Consider the following 14,656-nt stretch of genomic DNA (forward strand, 5'->3'; position numbering starts at 1 on the left):
CTCATTGAGTGGCCCTGGTCACACCACCTCCTTCTACAGTTTCTCCAGCCTAGTGGTTACTGTCTGGGTTACCTTAATATCCCCTTCTGGCTTCTCAGCTCTCCCATCACCCATTAGCCAATTCTCTAAATTAAATTCTCTCTATTCGAAAGACCTGAGATGATTTCTGCTTTCCTGGTTGAGCTCGGACTGGGAGAACCAGAAATTTGAATCCAAGACTATCTCCATAACCACTTGACAGGCTCATATACCCCACCCTCCCAACAAAGAGGCAACATGTATATTTGTGTGTGTGTCTGTGTAAGGAAGATTAGCCCTGAGCTAACATCCGATGCCAATCCTCTTTTTGCTGAGGAAGATTTGCCCTGCGCTAACATCCGTGCTCGTCCTCCTCCACCCACATGGGACGCTGCCACAGCACGGCTTGACAAGTGGTGCGTGGGTGCGCACCGGGATCCGAACTTGCAAACACCAGCCACCCAAGTGGAGCATGCACGTTTAACTGCTCTGCCACCGTGCCAGCAAAGAGGCAATATTTTTATAGTGCTTACGGCCACAAATCTGGGGACCTGGCCACTTAGGTTCAAATCTCAGCGTAACTAGTTATTCACTTGGGCAACTTACTTAAACTTTGCATGTTTCCATTTCCTCATCTGTGAAATTAGGATAACGTGTAACAGTTTGTACTTTCCAAAGATGGTGACAAAAATATCACCCATCCAGCGTGCTCTTCTGCAGTGTTGCTTGTCACACCCCCATCAGGAAGTGGAGTCTAATTCCTTTCCCCTTAAATCTACGCTGGTCTTAATGACTTGCTTGTCACTAAGAATGCAGCAAAGTGACACCAAATGATTTCTAAGTAGATCAGAAGAAACCTTGCAGCTCCTGCCTTGGTCTCTTGAGGAACATTTGCTCCCTGTCCACGCTCCTTCTCAAAACCCAGTCACCATGTTGTGAGGAAGCCCATGCCACATAGAGAGGCCACATGCCAGGTGCTCCAGTCAACAGCCCCAGCCCGGGCACCCAACATGCGAGTGAAGAATCCTCCAGATGATTCCAGCCCCTAGACAGTCAAGGTTTCTCATCATGGAGCTGACAAACCATCGTCTCCACGCCCCGTCTGAATTCCTGACTCACAGAATCGGTACGAATTATAAAATAGTTGCTGTCTTACATCACTAAGTTTGGGGTGGTTTGTTTCACAGTAATAGATAAGCAGAAAATAAAGGTGCCCACTCCACGGGTTTGTTGTGAAAATCAAATGAGTTAATAAGTACTAAGGACAACATTTACACATAGTGAGTGCTCGATAAACGGGACCCGTCTCTGTTATTCATTACACTTTCTGAAGTATAATGATTTTTACTCATTATACTTTCTGAATCTGTTCCCGTCCACTTCATTAAAATTATTCTTTTCAAAGTACCAAGACCTCCCCGTGGATACACTTCCATCTTTGGCCTCTTGACACTACACCCCTCTGGTTTTCCCCCTAAGTCACTGAATTCTCCTCTTCTGATTTCTTTGCTGCTTCCTCCTCCTCTCCCTATCCTCTCAATGTTGTTACACCCCAGTACTCATCCCTCAGACCTCCTTCTTCTCTTTCTCTCCTGCATCCCCAGATGATCTCATCTCCTCCCATGGATTTATTTACTAATGGCTAATAGGTGCTGCTTGCAGCCCTTTGCTTTACTACTATTAACTCATTTAATTCTTATGACAGCCCTATAAAGTAGGGGACTATTCTCACCCCTACTTGAAAGATAGGGAAACTGAGTCACGGAAAGGTTCAGTACTCATCCAAGATCCTGTAGTCAGGATTGGAACCCAGACCCCCAGGCAGCTGTAATCCATGCCCCTCAAACAGGATTTCTCAGCCTCAGCATTATCAATATTTGGGGGGCTGTCCTGGGCATTAGGCAGCATCTCTGGGCTCTACCCACTAGAGTTGAATAGCACACCACTCCCTCCAGTAGTGACAAGGAAAAATGTCTCCAGGCATTGCCAAATGTTGCGTGGGAGGACAGAGTCGCTCCCTTCACTACTGTTTTAGAACCACTGCACTAACCATTATGCTGTGCTGCCTTCCATCTCCAGCATAACACAGCCCAATCAGAACTCCCCAAAACCTGTTCCTCTCTCAGCCTTCCCATCTTAGCAAATGATACCCCCACTCCCACAGGTCCCTAAGTTGTAAACTTAAACATCCTCTTACCTCCTTTCATTCACCTCTGCCCCCCCCCCTCCTCCAGTCTGTCAGCAAGTCTGATCAGTTCACCCACCCACCAAAATGTGAGCCGATTTGTTATTTCCATCTCCTAGTCCGGACCACCATCACTTCTCTCGGACACCTTCATCAACTTCCTCCTCCCAGGTCCCCTTGCTGCCACCTGTATTGCCCCTACAGTCTGGTCCCCACAGAACAGCTAGAGAGACCTCTTTAAATCAACAATCTGCTTAAACCCTCCGAGGATTTCCTATCACATTTAAATTCTGCACATCCCCACAGCCACTCTAGTGAAGTACCTTCCTCCCGAACCTCATTCCCCACCACTCTCCCTTCACTCACTCACCTTCTGTCAGCAGATCCTTCATTCAGATCCTCCCAGCCACAGGGCCTTTGCCCTCCCTGCCCCATTCTTCCTGGCTCCTCATCCTTCAGCTCTCAGGTTTCCTCAACCACCCTCCAGAAAGTATGCCCCTTTTTTTCTTCTCCATCTTGTTTATCTTCTCCCTTGTTTATTTTGTCTGCAGAATTTATTACAAACCTTATTGATTTGCCTGTTTACTGTCTGTGGTGGGTTGAATGATGGCCCCCAAAAAGATAGGACCACATCAGATCCTTGTAACCTGTGAATGTGATTTTGCAAGATATAATTAAGGATTTGAGATGAAGAGATCACTCTGGATTATCCAGGTGGGCCCTACATCAAATGACAAGTGTCCTTATATACACAGACAGACACAGAGGAGACAGCCATGTGACGATGAAGGCAGAGGCTGGAGTGACGCAGCCACGAGCTAAGGAACGCCCGGAGCCACGAGAAGCGGGAAGAGGCAGAGAACAAATTCTCCCCTGGCGCCTCCAGATGGGGCACAGCCCTGCCAACACCTTGATGTCAGACCTCTGACCTCCAGAACCATGAGACAACACATTTCTGTTGTTTTCAGCCGCCCGGTTTGTGGCACTTTGTTACGTCAGCCACAGGAAACAAATACACTGCCCTTTTCCCCCACAAGACCATGAACTCAGGGGAGCAGGCGGTATATCTGTTGTGTTCTTTCCCATAACCCCAACAATCAGCATAGCACCTGTTGCTGATGATAAAATAAATAAGTGTTCTCACTCAAAGAAGCTCTCATCTCTTCTTCACCATCCCCAGCCAATAATTGTTCATTTCTCTTTGGATCCCGCCTGAGATAGGCAGCTCATTCCCTCCAAAACAGGGCTCTCTCACTTAGGGGTGATTCTGCCCCCCAGGGGACACTTGGCATTGTCTGGAGACATTTTGTTGTCACAGCTCCAGGGGAGAGAATGCTACTGGAATCCGGAGGGTGGAGGTCAGGAATGCTGCCAAACATCCTACAGTGCACAGGGAAGCCCCGGGGGACACAGAATGATGGGGCTCCAAATGTCAATAGTGCTGATGTTCAGTACGCTGGACTAAATTTAGCACTTGATGTCAATATAAACATCCATTGCCTCTTGACACGTGTTTCCTCTTTTCCTGCTAACAGTCTCAGTTTCCCCTGTGAAACTGCCCCTCACCTGATTTCAGTCTAGCTCCTCTGGGTGGAGTCAACTCTGTGCCCAACTCCAGGAATGAGCCTGAGAACTCAGCCTGGCCAATCAGAGCATCATCGTATCCTCCTGGCAACAGAAATTGGTTCAGGAACGGGTGTGAGAACTCGGCCTGGCGAATCAGAGCATCGATTCTCCCAGCCACAGTAATTGGTTCAGGAATGGGCATGTGACTTTGGCCTGGCCAATCAGAGTATCATGTTCTCCTGGCCACAGTAATTGGTTCAGGAATGGGTGTGAGAACTCAGCCTGGCCAATCAGAGCATCATCCTATTCTCCCAGCCACAGTAATTGGTTCAGGAATGGGCACGTGACCTCGGCCTGGCCAATCAGAGCATTATATTCTCCTGGCCACAGTAATTAGTTCAGGAATGGGCATGAGAACTCAGCCTGACCAATCAGAGCATCATATTCTCCTGGTCACAGTAACTGGTTCAGGAATGGGCGTGTGACCTTGGCCTGGCCAATCAGAGCATTGTCTTCTCCTGGCCACAGTAATTGGTTCAGGAATGGGCGTGAGAACTCAGCCTGGCCAATCAGAGCATCGTATTCTCCTGGCCACAGTAATTGGTTCAGGAATGGGCATGTGACCTTGGCCTGGCCAATCAGAGCATCGTATTCTCCTGGCCACAATAATTGGTTCATGAATGGGTGTGAGAACTCAGCCTGGCCAATCAGAGCATCATCCTATTCTCCCAGCCACAGTAATTGGTTCCGGAACGGGCGTGAGAACTCGGCCTGGCCAATCAGAGTATCATATTCTCCTGGGCACAGTAATTAGTTCAGGTATGGGCATGTGACCTTGACCTGGCCAATCAGAGCATCATATTCTCCCAGACACAGCAATTGGTTCATGAATGGACATGTGGTCGCCAAATAAATCATGTCCATTGAAAGATAGATTTTTGGCTTAAGTGGTCATTTTCAACTGGAGGCAGAATTGTAGGAATATAAATTTGGAATATCTGGGCACACTTGTCTGCCTTCATGAGGGGAAAGAATGACTGAGGATGGAGGAAAATTCCCCCCAAAAAGCAGATTTAAGAGACAGAGGGTGGAGGCGGGGAAGGAGAGTTCCTGAGATATGTCTGAGCCCCTGGATCTAGCTGGACCTGAGGACATTTTCTCCTAAGCTTTTCAGTTATCTGAACTAAGAAATATTTTTGACTAAGCCAGTTTCGGTTGGGTATTCTGTCACCAGATGTAAGACTCTTGGTTGAAACTTCTGCAGACTAAGCTCCGAATTTCCTCAAACTTTAAACTTCTCCAACTGAACATGCCTTATTTCTCCCCCGAGGGACCTGACTCCCAAGTTCCTCCTAAAGCCTAGGTCTCAGAACACCATCCCTGATATCAAAGGGGGACAGTCGATCTCTGCAATGTAGTGAGATTTTAGAAGCCCAGCTATACCCACCCAACACACCCTCAGGTCCTGCCTACTTTCTGGCACCACTAGTGTTAGCAGGGGAGACAAACAGAACTTCTTTTAGACCCTCAAATATGCCCCACCTCTCACACTCAATTGTCATGTCACCTCCTCCAGGAAGCCCATCCTGATTGCTTCTGGGAGTTCCCTCCTCTCTGCTCCCACAATACCCTGGGTTCCACCCACCCATCGCTGAATGTGTTACACTGCCTATTTCCTTGCCTAGTTCCATGAGCTGTGTGAGCATCTGTGTCTCATTCATTGTGGAATTCTCCATCACTCAGCACATGACCTAGTACAAAGAAATGTCTATGAGGTGGGTGGTATTATCATTATAATTATTATTGTTATTATTAGTATCATCATCATTTTTCCCATTTTACAGATGAGAAAAACAAAGATGGGGAAAGCCTAGCCACTTGCTCAAAGTCACATAACTAGAACTAGTAGAAGCAGGATTGATTCCAAGCAATCCATACTCAACCACCGCTAACCAACTACCACTATGATGGGTGGGTGCTAAGTGCTATGGAGAAAAATCAACAAAGGAAGAGAATGGAAAGTGTGGGGGTTGGGGCTAGGGATGGGGGTGCAATTTTACTATGAAAACCAGGGAAGATCTATCTGATAAGAAACCTGAAAGAGAGAAGAGAACAATCACAGTGAATCTGGGGGAAGAGGGATCCATGGAGAAAGAACAGCATGTGCAAAGGCCCTGAGGCTGGATTGCACCTGGTGGGCTCTAGCAACAGTGGGGAGGCCCATGTGGCTGGAGTAGAGTGACCTGGGGGGGAGAGAGGCAGAAGATGATGGTGGAGAGGTGGGAAGGGGCCAAATGCATAGGCTCTTCTGGGCCATGGTGAGGACTTTGTCTTTTGCTCCAAGGGCAATGGGGAGCCATGGGAGGGCTAGGAGAACAGAGGAGGGACAGGGTTCTCCAGCATCCTCCATAAAAGTCCTGAAGCATGACATTTCCCAGTACTGGGCCCAGAGAGGTCAGTGAACAGAACAGAACGGAATGGAAAAGAAGGCACAGCACCAAATATTGACCCTCCAAGACTTCCGTCCCCATCAGCCCTAGTAGACATTTTGAGATGTGGTTTTTCAACCAACCCAACCCAGCCCACTTTGCTAAGATTTGCTCGCACCCAAGCCCTGTCCCCAGCTGAATCCCTCCCCCATGGCTTTGGTTGGAGTCCTCCTTGTTCCTCATCCCACTGAGGTTTCCTCCAAGCCAGCCCCCTCCAGACCTGCATCTCTGAAGCCAGCTAGGCATCATCCGGGGGTTCAATGGCATTGACTTCTCTATATTTATCCAACCCTTTTCCTTACCCTTCCCAGCTCCCAGTTAAACTACATTCTCAGCATCTCTTGCAGTTGGATGGGACCGTGTGACCGAGTTCTGGCCAATGGAACAAGAATGGAGGTGATGGTGCTACTTCTGGGCCTGGCCAATGAAAGCCTCTTATGGTTTCCCTCCTCACTCTCTCTTTCCAACCCTCTGGCTAAATAGAGAGGACTCTGAGGGAGGATGAGGCCATGAGATGGAAAGAGCCTGGGTCCTGGAGGGACTTTGTAAAGAGGAACCACCCTTTCAGCCCCCTAGTTGACCCAAACTGGATTGAGATGTAAGCAAGAAGTAAACTCTTACTGTCATCAAAGTGACGAAGTCTGTTACAGCAGCTAACATTATGCACCCCGACTTATACCACATCCTACAGACAACTCGGACCTGCCGAAATCAAATTAACAAAAAGAATGACTCCTATTAATTTAGCACTTGCTATTCTCATTTACAGATAAGACAACCAGGGCTCAGATTGGTTAAGTCATTTTTTTCCCTCCAAGATCACAAAACTAGTAAGTACCTGACTTGAAATTCAAACCAGCTGCATACATAAAGAGCTCCTAAAAATCAATAAGAAAAAAAAGCCGACAGTCCTGGAAGGAAAAAATAATGGGCCAATGATATCAACAAATATTATTTTGCAGAGAGAAAGTATAAATAGCTTTTAAACACAGGAAAAGAGGCTCGATCTCGCTCAGAATAAGAGAGATGTAAGTTGAGCCATAATGAGCTTTACTCATCACCCATCAAGTTGGCAAAACTCCAAAAGCTTGACAACAGAACAGTCTGTTGGCGGGGCGATGGAGAGACAAACACTCTCGTGCATTGCTAGTGGTAGAATAATTGGAAAGATCCATATGGGAACAATCCTATACAGAAAACAACTTGGCAATATCTCTCACAAACACAAAGACTCATACGCTTTGAGCCAGCAAACCCTTCTAAGAATTTATCCCATGAAAATATTTGCTCATGTGTATGGCAGCCATAACAACATTTTATTTCTAGTTTTTTTTATAGTACCTCATTTATCCCTCACAACAATGCTTTAAGATAGGAATTTATCATCTCCATTTTCCAGATGAGGAAACTGAGGCACAGAGGTCACACAGCGGAGAAGCCTTAAAATGATTCATGGACAAGGTTATTGATTGCAGTAAGCTTGTCAGAACAAAAGCCTGGCACAATCCAAGTGGCCATCGATAGGGGGGATGGTCAAATAGATGATGGTATAGAGGCAGTTTAGCGTAATTGTTAAGAGTAAGAACCGTAGGACCAGGCTGTCTGGGTTCAAATCCCAGACTCTGCCACTTTCAAGTTGGGTGCCCCGGGGCAAGTTACTTAACATCTCTATGCCTCAGTTTCCCCAGATGAAAAATGAGGATAATGATGCCATCTACCTCATAGGTTGTCATGGGGATTAAACAAGTTAATTTATAGAAAGCTTTTAGACCAGGGATCAGTGAACTTTCTCTACAAACGTCTGGATAGTAAATATCTTCAGCAACGCAGGCCAGACACTCTATTCAATTCTATAGTTTTAGCTGGAAAGCAGCCATAGACAACACATAAACAAATGGGTGTGGCTGTGTGCCAATAAAACTTTATTCATAAAAACATGCTGTGGTCCAGATTGGGCCCTGGGGCTGTAGTTTGCTGGCCCCTGGCTTAGACCCATCCCTGGCACATAGCACAATGTAAGTGGTTTGTTAAACGAACGGAATATCTGGAATATCATGCAGCTTTTAAATTTTTTATTTTTTTTATTTATTTATTTTTTTTGTGAGGGAGACCAGCCCTGAGCTAACATCTGATGCTGATCCTCCTCTTTTTTGCCGGGGATGATTGGCCCTTAGATAACCTCTGTGCCCATCTTCCTCTACTTTATATGGGACACCGCCACAGCATGGCTTGACAAGCGGGGCGTAGGTGCACGCCCGGGATCCGAACCTGCGAATTCTGGGCCGCGGAAGCGGAGCGCACGCACTTAACCGCTTGCGCCACCAGGCTGGCCCCCAGCTTTTTACTTTTAAAGAATGAAGACAATCTCTATGTACTGTATTGATTTGGAAAGATTCCCAAGATGATGATTAAAGTGAGGGAAGCAGGCTACAAAACAGTTGGTCGTATGTGCCATCTTCTGTGTTAAGGGAGGAGTATAGGGAATAAGAGTGTAAATTCCTATTCGCTTATGTTTGCATAAAGAAATTCTAGAAGGATATACAGCCAGCTTAAAAAAAAGGTAGTTACTTATGGGGGAAGGTATTATTTGAGTACAGAACTAGAAGTTAAATTCGTCCCTCACACCTTTTTTTGTGTGTGCGTGAGGAAGATCAGCCCTGAGCTAACATCTGCCAATCCTCCTCTTTTTGCTGAGGAAGACTGGCCCTGGGCTAACATCCATGCTCATCTTCCTCCACTTTATATGGGACGCCGCCACAGCGTGGCTTGCCAAGCGGTGCGTCGGTGCGCGCCCGGGATCCGAACCTGTGAACCCCGGGCCGCTGCAGTGGAGCGCGCACACTTAACCGCTGCGCCACCCGGCCGGCGCCCTTTCTCACACCTTTTTATGTGTTTTAATATTTAAATGATACGAATGTAGGGGCCGGCCCGGTGGTGGCGTAGTGGTTAAGTTTGCGCGCTCCACTTCGGCGACCCGGGGTTCACAGGTTCCGGTCCGGCTGCAGACGGATGCACTGCTCATCAAGCCGTGCTGTGGCAGCGTCCCATGCACAAAATGCAGGAAGATGGGCACGGGTGTTAGCTCAGAGCCCATCTCCCTCACAAAATAAATAAATAAATAAATAAATAAATGATGCTAACGTATTATTTAACGAAATTGTTAAATATTTTAAAGATTCTATTAGGCTCTCTGTCCCCTAGCTCAGGGCCTCTCAACCTCAGCACTGTTCATTTGGGGCAGGATAATCCTCTGCAGTGTGTGGCCCTGTAAGATGTTGAGCAGCATTCCTAGCCTCTATCCTCTAGATGCCCACAGCATCTCCCAGATGTGACAACCAAAAAATGTCTCCAGACATAGCCAAATGCCCCCTCGGGGGCAAAATCGCCCCAGTTAGGAACCACTCCCTAACCCGAATTCCTACCTGCTTTGTTACACTGCCCACCTTCCCACTACACCACATCCTTCCTCAAAAGACTTTCTAGTGAGGGCTTATCAGGTGTCAAACGCTGTGCTAAGCAGTATTGAAATATCACAACAGTCCTCCCAAAAAAGCGCTGTTTTTATCCACGTTTCGCAGATGGGGAAACTGAGGCTCGGAGTGGTGAAGCCAGGAAGTGGTGGTGCCAGGATTTGAATCCAGATCTGGCTCCTCCAAGCCACCACCCCCTGTTCTAACTCTCTCACCCTCTCCCTTCCCCGTCTCTGCCCGTGACACCAGCATTCACGGGCTGGGGACCTTGACATCATCTCGGCCCCAGCCACTGCACCTACTCTGAGTCTAATCTCCTCCCACGTCCCGGTGGATCTTCCCACAATGACTGTCACATTCGTCCCTTCCTCTCCACTCTCTTGACCTTAATGTTCCATCTCTGCAACCCAGAATTTGGACTCCCAGAGGGCAGTGGAGGAGAGTTGGGGTGTCTGGTCGTCACTGTGGCCACCTGTGATAAAAACCATCCTCTCTCTGGATCTCAGATCTCAGGGGGACCGTCCGGCTTGGAGACTCGCTCCAATCTAATCTCACCTACAAACCATTCCCACCAGCCAGGCCACTGACTGCCCTGCAGTGTGGGGGAGACTATGTGGGCACTAACACGTTCCCATCTCAGGGCCTTTGCACTGGCAGTAGCCCCTGCCAGGAACACTGTTTCCCCAGAGTTGCATGGATCATTTTCTCCCTTTCGCCGGGTCTCTGCTCAAATGTCACCATATCAGTGAGACCTCCCGGACCCCCTATTCAAAAGTGCAACCCCCACACTCCTGAGCCCCCTTTCCTGATTTTTTCCTTCAGAACATATACCACCTCCTGACAATGTACCTGTTTCCATATTTGCTCGCTGTCTGTCTTCCCCACTAGAATGCAGCCTCCTCAACAAGAGGGGTTTGTGTGTGTCTTTTCCCACTGTCTCAGCACCAAGAAGAGTCCTAGCATGCATCATAATTGTTGATGAATGTATGAATGAATGAATGAATATGCTCTTCCTGCCCTCTTCCCTGGAAATAACTGTGCAAGAGCAGAGGAATTACGAAGAGAAAATGAGAGAAACTGGGAAACATCCTAATTCCATCCTCCACGCCTGTATGTATGCTGTTCCTCGATCAAGAGCACCCTCCGTTTTCTCTCTCTGCCCTTCCATAGCCCATGGGCAGTTCCTGGCCCCAGCTTAGATCTGTTGACAGACAGGGACTTGCAAACCCAGAGAGGCTGTACTTTGGCTCCTCCCTCTGGCTTGATGTGACTGCCTTTTAGCTTCCCGCACAAATCCCCACTGTGAACGGGACTCAGGACAACGGAGACAAAAAGGGAAGCGGCACAGACGGGGAGGAAGACACAGAGTTCCCAGACAGGGAAGATTAGGAAACACCCCTGCCCAGCCTGGGGCCTGACACAGCTGGGCACAGGAAGCCAGAACAATGAGAAAGCTCCTACTCACCCTTCAAAACCCCACCCAAATGTCCCCTCTTGCATAAAGCTCAACTCCCCCAGGAAATGTCTCACCTTTGCTCCAGGGCCCCCAGCCCAGAGGTCGCTCCCTCTGCCCCAGTCCTGACAACAAAGGGCTGGGAGTGTCTGTCTCTCTCCCTTAAGGGGGAGCCCCTTGAGGGCCAGGCCTGGGCCTCAGCACAGAGAATTAGGACGCCTCCCTGCATTCCTGAAGCTGCCCTCCTAGAGATTAATGCCAGGCCCGCTTGTCCTTCATCAGAGAACCAGCTGTATGTAAGATGTGGGCAGGGATGTTAGTTCATCCTTAAGTCTACCCACTTTTCCATTGGCTGCTATTGAAGCTTCACCGGGGACCTTGACTGCCTGTAGCTCTGGGGCCTGCCAAGTCCCTATGGCTACTTCCTCCTGTGCTGGAAGCCAGAAGGAGGCAAGTAAATGTAGGCAAATTTGAGATGGCCTCTGGCCAGCAGAGCTGGCCGTGGGGGAAGGGGGCCGACGAGGTTCCCTCGTCTTTTCAGGAAGCCCTGCCTGAGCTAGGGAGGGAGGGGTACCCACCTCTCCCACCCACGGCCCTGTCCCAGGGAAACACCCCCAGGGACCCCCGTGGGCCCCGCTCCCTAGGCAGTTACCTCCCCTCCCCCATCTGCACGTGGCACCTTGGACCAGAGAGGAGGACCCCCCAACACCCACAGCACCCCAAGACAAGGCTTTCATTCCAAAGTGGAGCCCGAAGGCAGAGGGCAAGTGTCCCTCAGCCCCCCAGGGCAGGCAGGGCGCCCCCAGCCCCCAGCTCGCAGCATACAGCCCTTCTACCCAGCACCCAGGAGGCCATAGGGAACCAGAGAAGGAGCTTCAGAGAGAGGATCCAGTCTCTCTACCTCCCCCACCCCAACCGCATTCAAATAAGGATTTGAATGTATTTCCTGAGCCCTGGGCGGTCACAGTCAAATCTCCCTCCGCCTGGACCCTGGGCCCTTGCAGAATCTCTACAGAGAAAGAGCAGTTATTTCTAGGCTCCAAAACCTCAGGACCTGCTCTCCAGGCTCAGGACCAGGTCCTGCCTCCATGTCCCCCCTGGGATGGATGGAGCTAGGAAGACCGGAGCCCCGGGTCTGCAGCCCCCCAGCCGCCCCATGCCGCCCCAGGCCCAGGCAGGAAGCCAAGGGGAAGAAGATGCGAGGGGAAGGAAGGGGCCCAGGGCTCTGGAGGAGGAGACACATGTGGGGGAAGAAGTCGGTGGAGGCCCCTCCCCCATAGCCGGAATCTGAGGGGTTCAAAGAAGTCAAAAACTTGAGGCCCCCTGTCGGCCACCCACGGGCTTCCTAGTCACCCCGCAAGACCTCCACAGGGTCCCTTCTGGGGGCTTGAACCCCAGTGGAGTCAGCCTGGGGCTGGGGACTGTTAACCCTAAGTTTGCCAATTCTCAGCCTCGATGTGGGTTAACTCAGAGCCTATTAACCCATCCCTGTTAAGCTTGGGTGGGCGATTCCAGACCCTCAGAGCGTTACCACCCCTGACACCGCCCCTACACCCCCTGTGCCAGCCCCAGTCGGGAGCATATTCTCCTCTACATCGCCGGCCCAGAAGTGCAGTGCATCGCCCCCCGGGTGCCCGCCCGGGGTGCCCCCCACCTCCCACCCTTGACACCCCGGCGGGCGGCGGACTCACCTGGGACATCTGGGGGCGCAGGTTGACCTCACGCAAGTTGATGGCGTGGGGCATCAAGTTGTTGAGCAGCTGGCACAGGAGGACCCCATCCCGAAGGGCCTGTGCCAGCTCGCACACCTGGGCCCCATCCCAGGTCACGCGGTGGCTGGGAGGCAGCACGCGGCACTGGATCAGCCAGTGGGTACACTGGCGCCACAGCTCCATGGCGGCTGCCTTCCCGGGCCGGCCCGCACACCCTCGAGGCCTCCTCCGCCGGCCTGCCCTCCTGCCTGCCTGTGCTAGCTAGCTCCCACTATCACTTCCTCTTCTTTGCCTGTAACTGTCGCCCTGTGAGGGGGTGGAGGGGGAGGAGCCCTGGGGGGTGGGAGGGCGGGGGGAGCACCTGCAGCCCAGCCCAGCCCCTTCCGCGCTGGACCTCCCTCTCTGCCCTTCACCAACTCAACACAGGCTGGGCTGCTGGGAGTCGGGGGCTGCAGGTGGAGGCAGGCTAACCGGATGGAGGCCTGCTCCTGTCCTCCACAGCCAACCTATAAGCACCCCAAAATCCGTCCTCCTCTCACTCCTCCCTCCTCTGCCCCCATCCTGGTCCAGCCCCCATCATCCTAGCCTGGACCAGTGCAGTCTTCTCCACCCTGGTCCCCGGGCTCCCGTCCTTGCCCCCACGGTCTGTCCTCCCCGTAGCAGAGGGCACCAGTGAGCATCTGAGTCAAGTCTTGATGTCCCTCCTCTTCTCACAGCCTACCTCATTCGTGGTAAAAGTCCTCCCTGCAGCCCACAAGGCCCTGCATGACCTGCCCCATTCCCTCCCCACCCTCCCCTCCTCCCTCTCTCCCCCTCGCTCACTCTGCTCCAGCCACACAGGCCTCTTCAATGTCCCTCCAATACACGATCCTGCCCCGGGGCCTTTGCACCTGCTGTTCCTCTGCCTTAGGCAACTTCCTGGCTAGCTCCTTCACTTCCTACAGGTTTTTGCTCAATGTCCCCTTCTCATGAAGTCTTCCCAAACCTCCCCATTTCAAATCACAGCGATCTTCCCCACCCCTTCACACCCTATCCCACCTCCCTACATTAAGCCTTGATCACTGTCCGACAAATCTGATACTTTATTATATTTATTCCTTTATTGTCTATTTAGAAATTTGTCTCTTACGTGCTGCTGGATGCCCCCCCCTCTCACCCCCCAGCACCTGGCACATATACATGCTCCATAAATAGCTGTTGAATGAATAAATGGTTGAAAGCTCTGTTGGCTCTACCTCTGACATTTTTCCCAAATCCATCCATTTGTCCCCACGGCCATGGCCACCACCGTCTCTCTCCTTACAGAGTTCAATAGTGTCGTTCGTTAATTTATTCGTTTAGCAAACGTTTACTGTCTCCGTAGCCCTGATCACTATCTGAATCATCTTGTCTACAAGGTCTGTCTCCCCACCTCCGCCCGGCTAGACTGTGAGTACCGTCACCTCCCTTCTCCATCTCTCTTGGTACCCACCTTGGGTTGTTTTTGTTTTTTTTTTTTTAATTCTTATAACCACAAGGGGGCGCTAGACCCCTTCACTGGACATACCCCCCGCCCTCTGACTGTACCAAGACTAGGCGGGAGGGGGTCAAGGGAAAGACACTCCCCTCAGCCCCTCCTGAGCCTGGAGTCTCTTCCACATTGGCAGGGGGGCGGGGGGGTGGGAAAACCCAGCCTGGAAATGCCCAGCTTTGCGATCCTACAGGCACCCAAACTTTTCATCCCCCAGCATCCTTGGCTCTCTAGGCGTCAATCTCCTCATCTG

General features: G+C 50.6%; 1 protein-coding gene across 2 annotated transcripts in view; it reads right to left on the bottom strand.

Moving 5' to 3' along the window:
- The window catches only part of VAV1 (vav guanine nucleotide exchange factor 1), a 59,632-nt gene extending 46,204 nt beyond the window's left edge, over window positions 1-13,428 (bottom strand). The window contains exon 1 of one of the 2 annotated variants that reach the window (XM_087425619.1): window positions 12,873-13,428. In XM_087425619.1, coding sequence (XP_087281745.1) covers window positions 12,873-13,076 — 204 coding nt within the window. In that variant the 5' untranslated portion in view covers window positions 13,077-13,428. The remainder of the gene's footprint in view (window positions 1-12,872) is intronic. The other variant, XM_004441232.3, reaches the window with a different exon arrangement.
- Window positions 13,429-14,656: the final 1,228 nt, after the last annotated feature.

Source organism: Ceratotherium simum, chromosome 39 (genome assembly GCF_057802395.1).
Source record: "Ceratotherium simum simum isolate JZ-2026a chromosome 39, ASM5780239v1, whole genome shotgun sequence".
Lineage (NCBI taxonomy): Eukaryota > Metazoa > Chordata > Mammalia > Perissodactyla > Rhinocerotidae > Ceratotherium > Ceratotherium simum.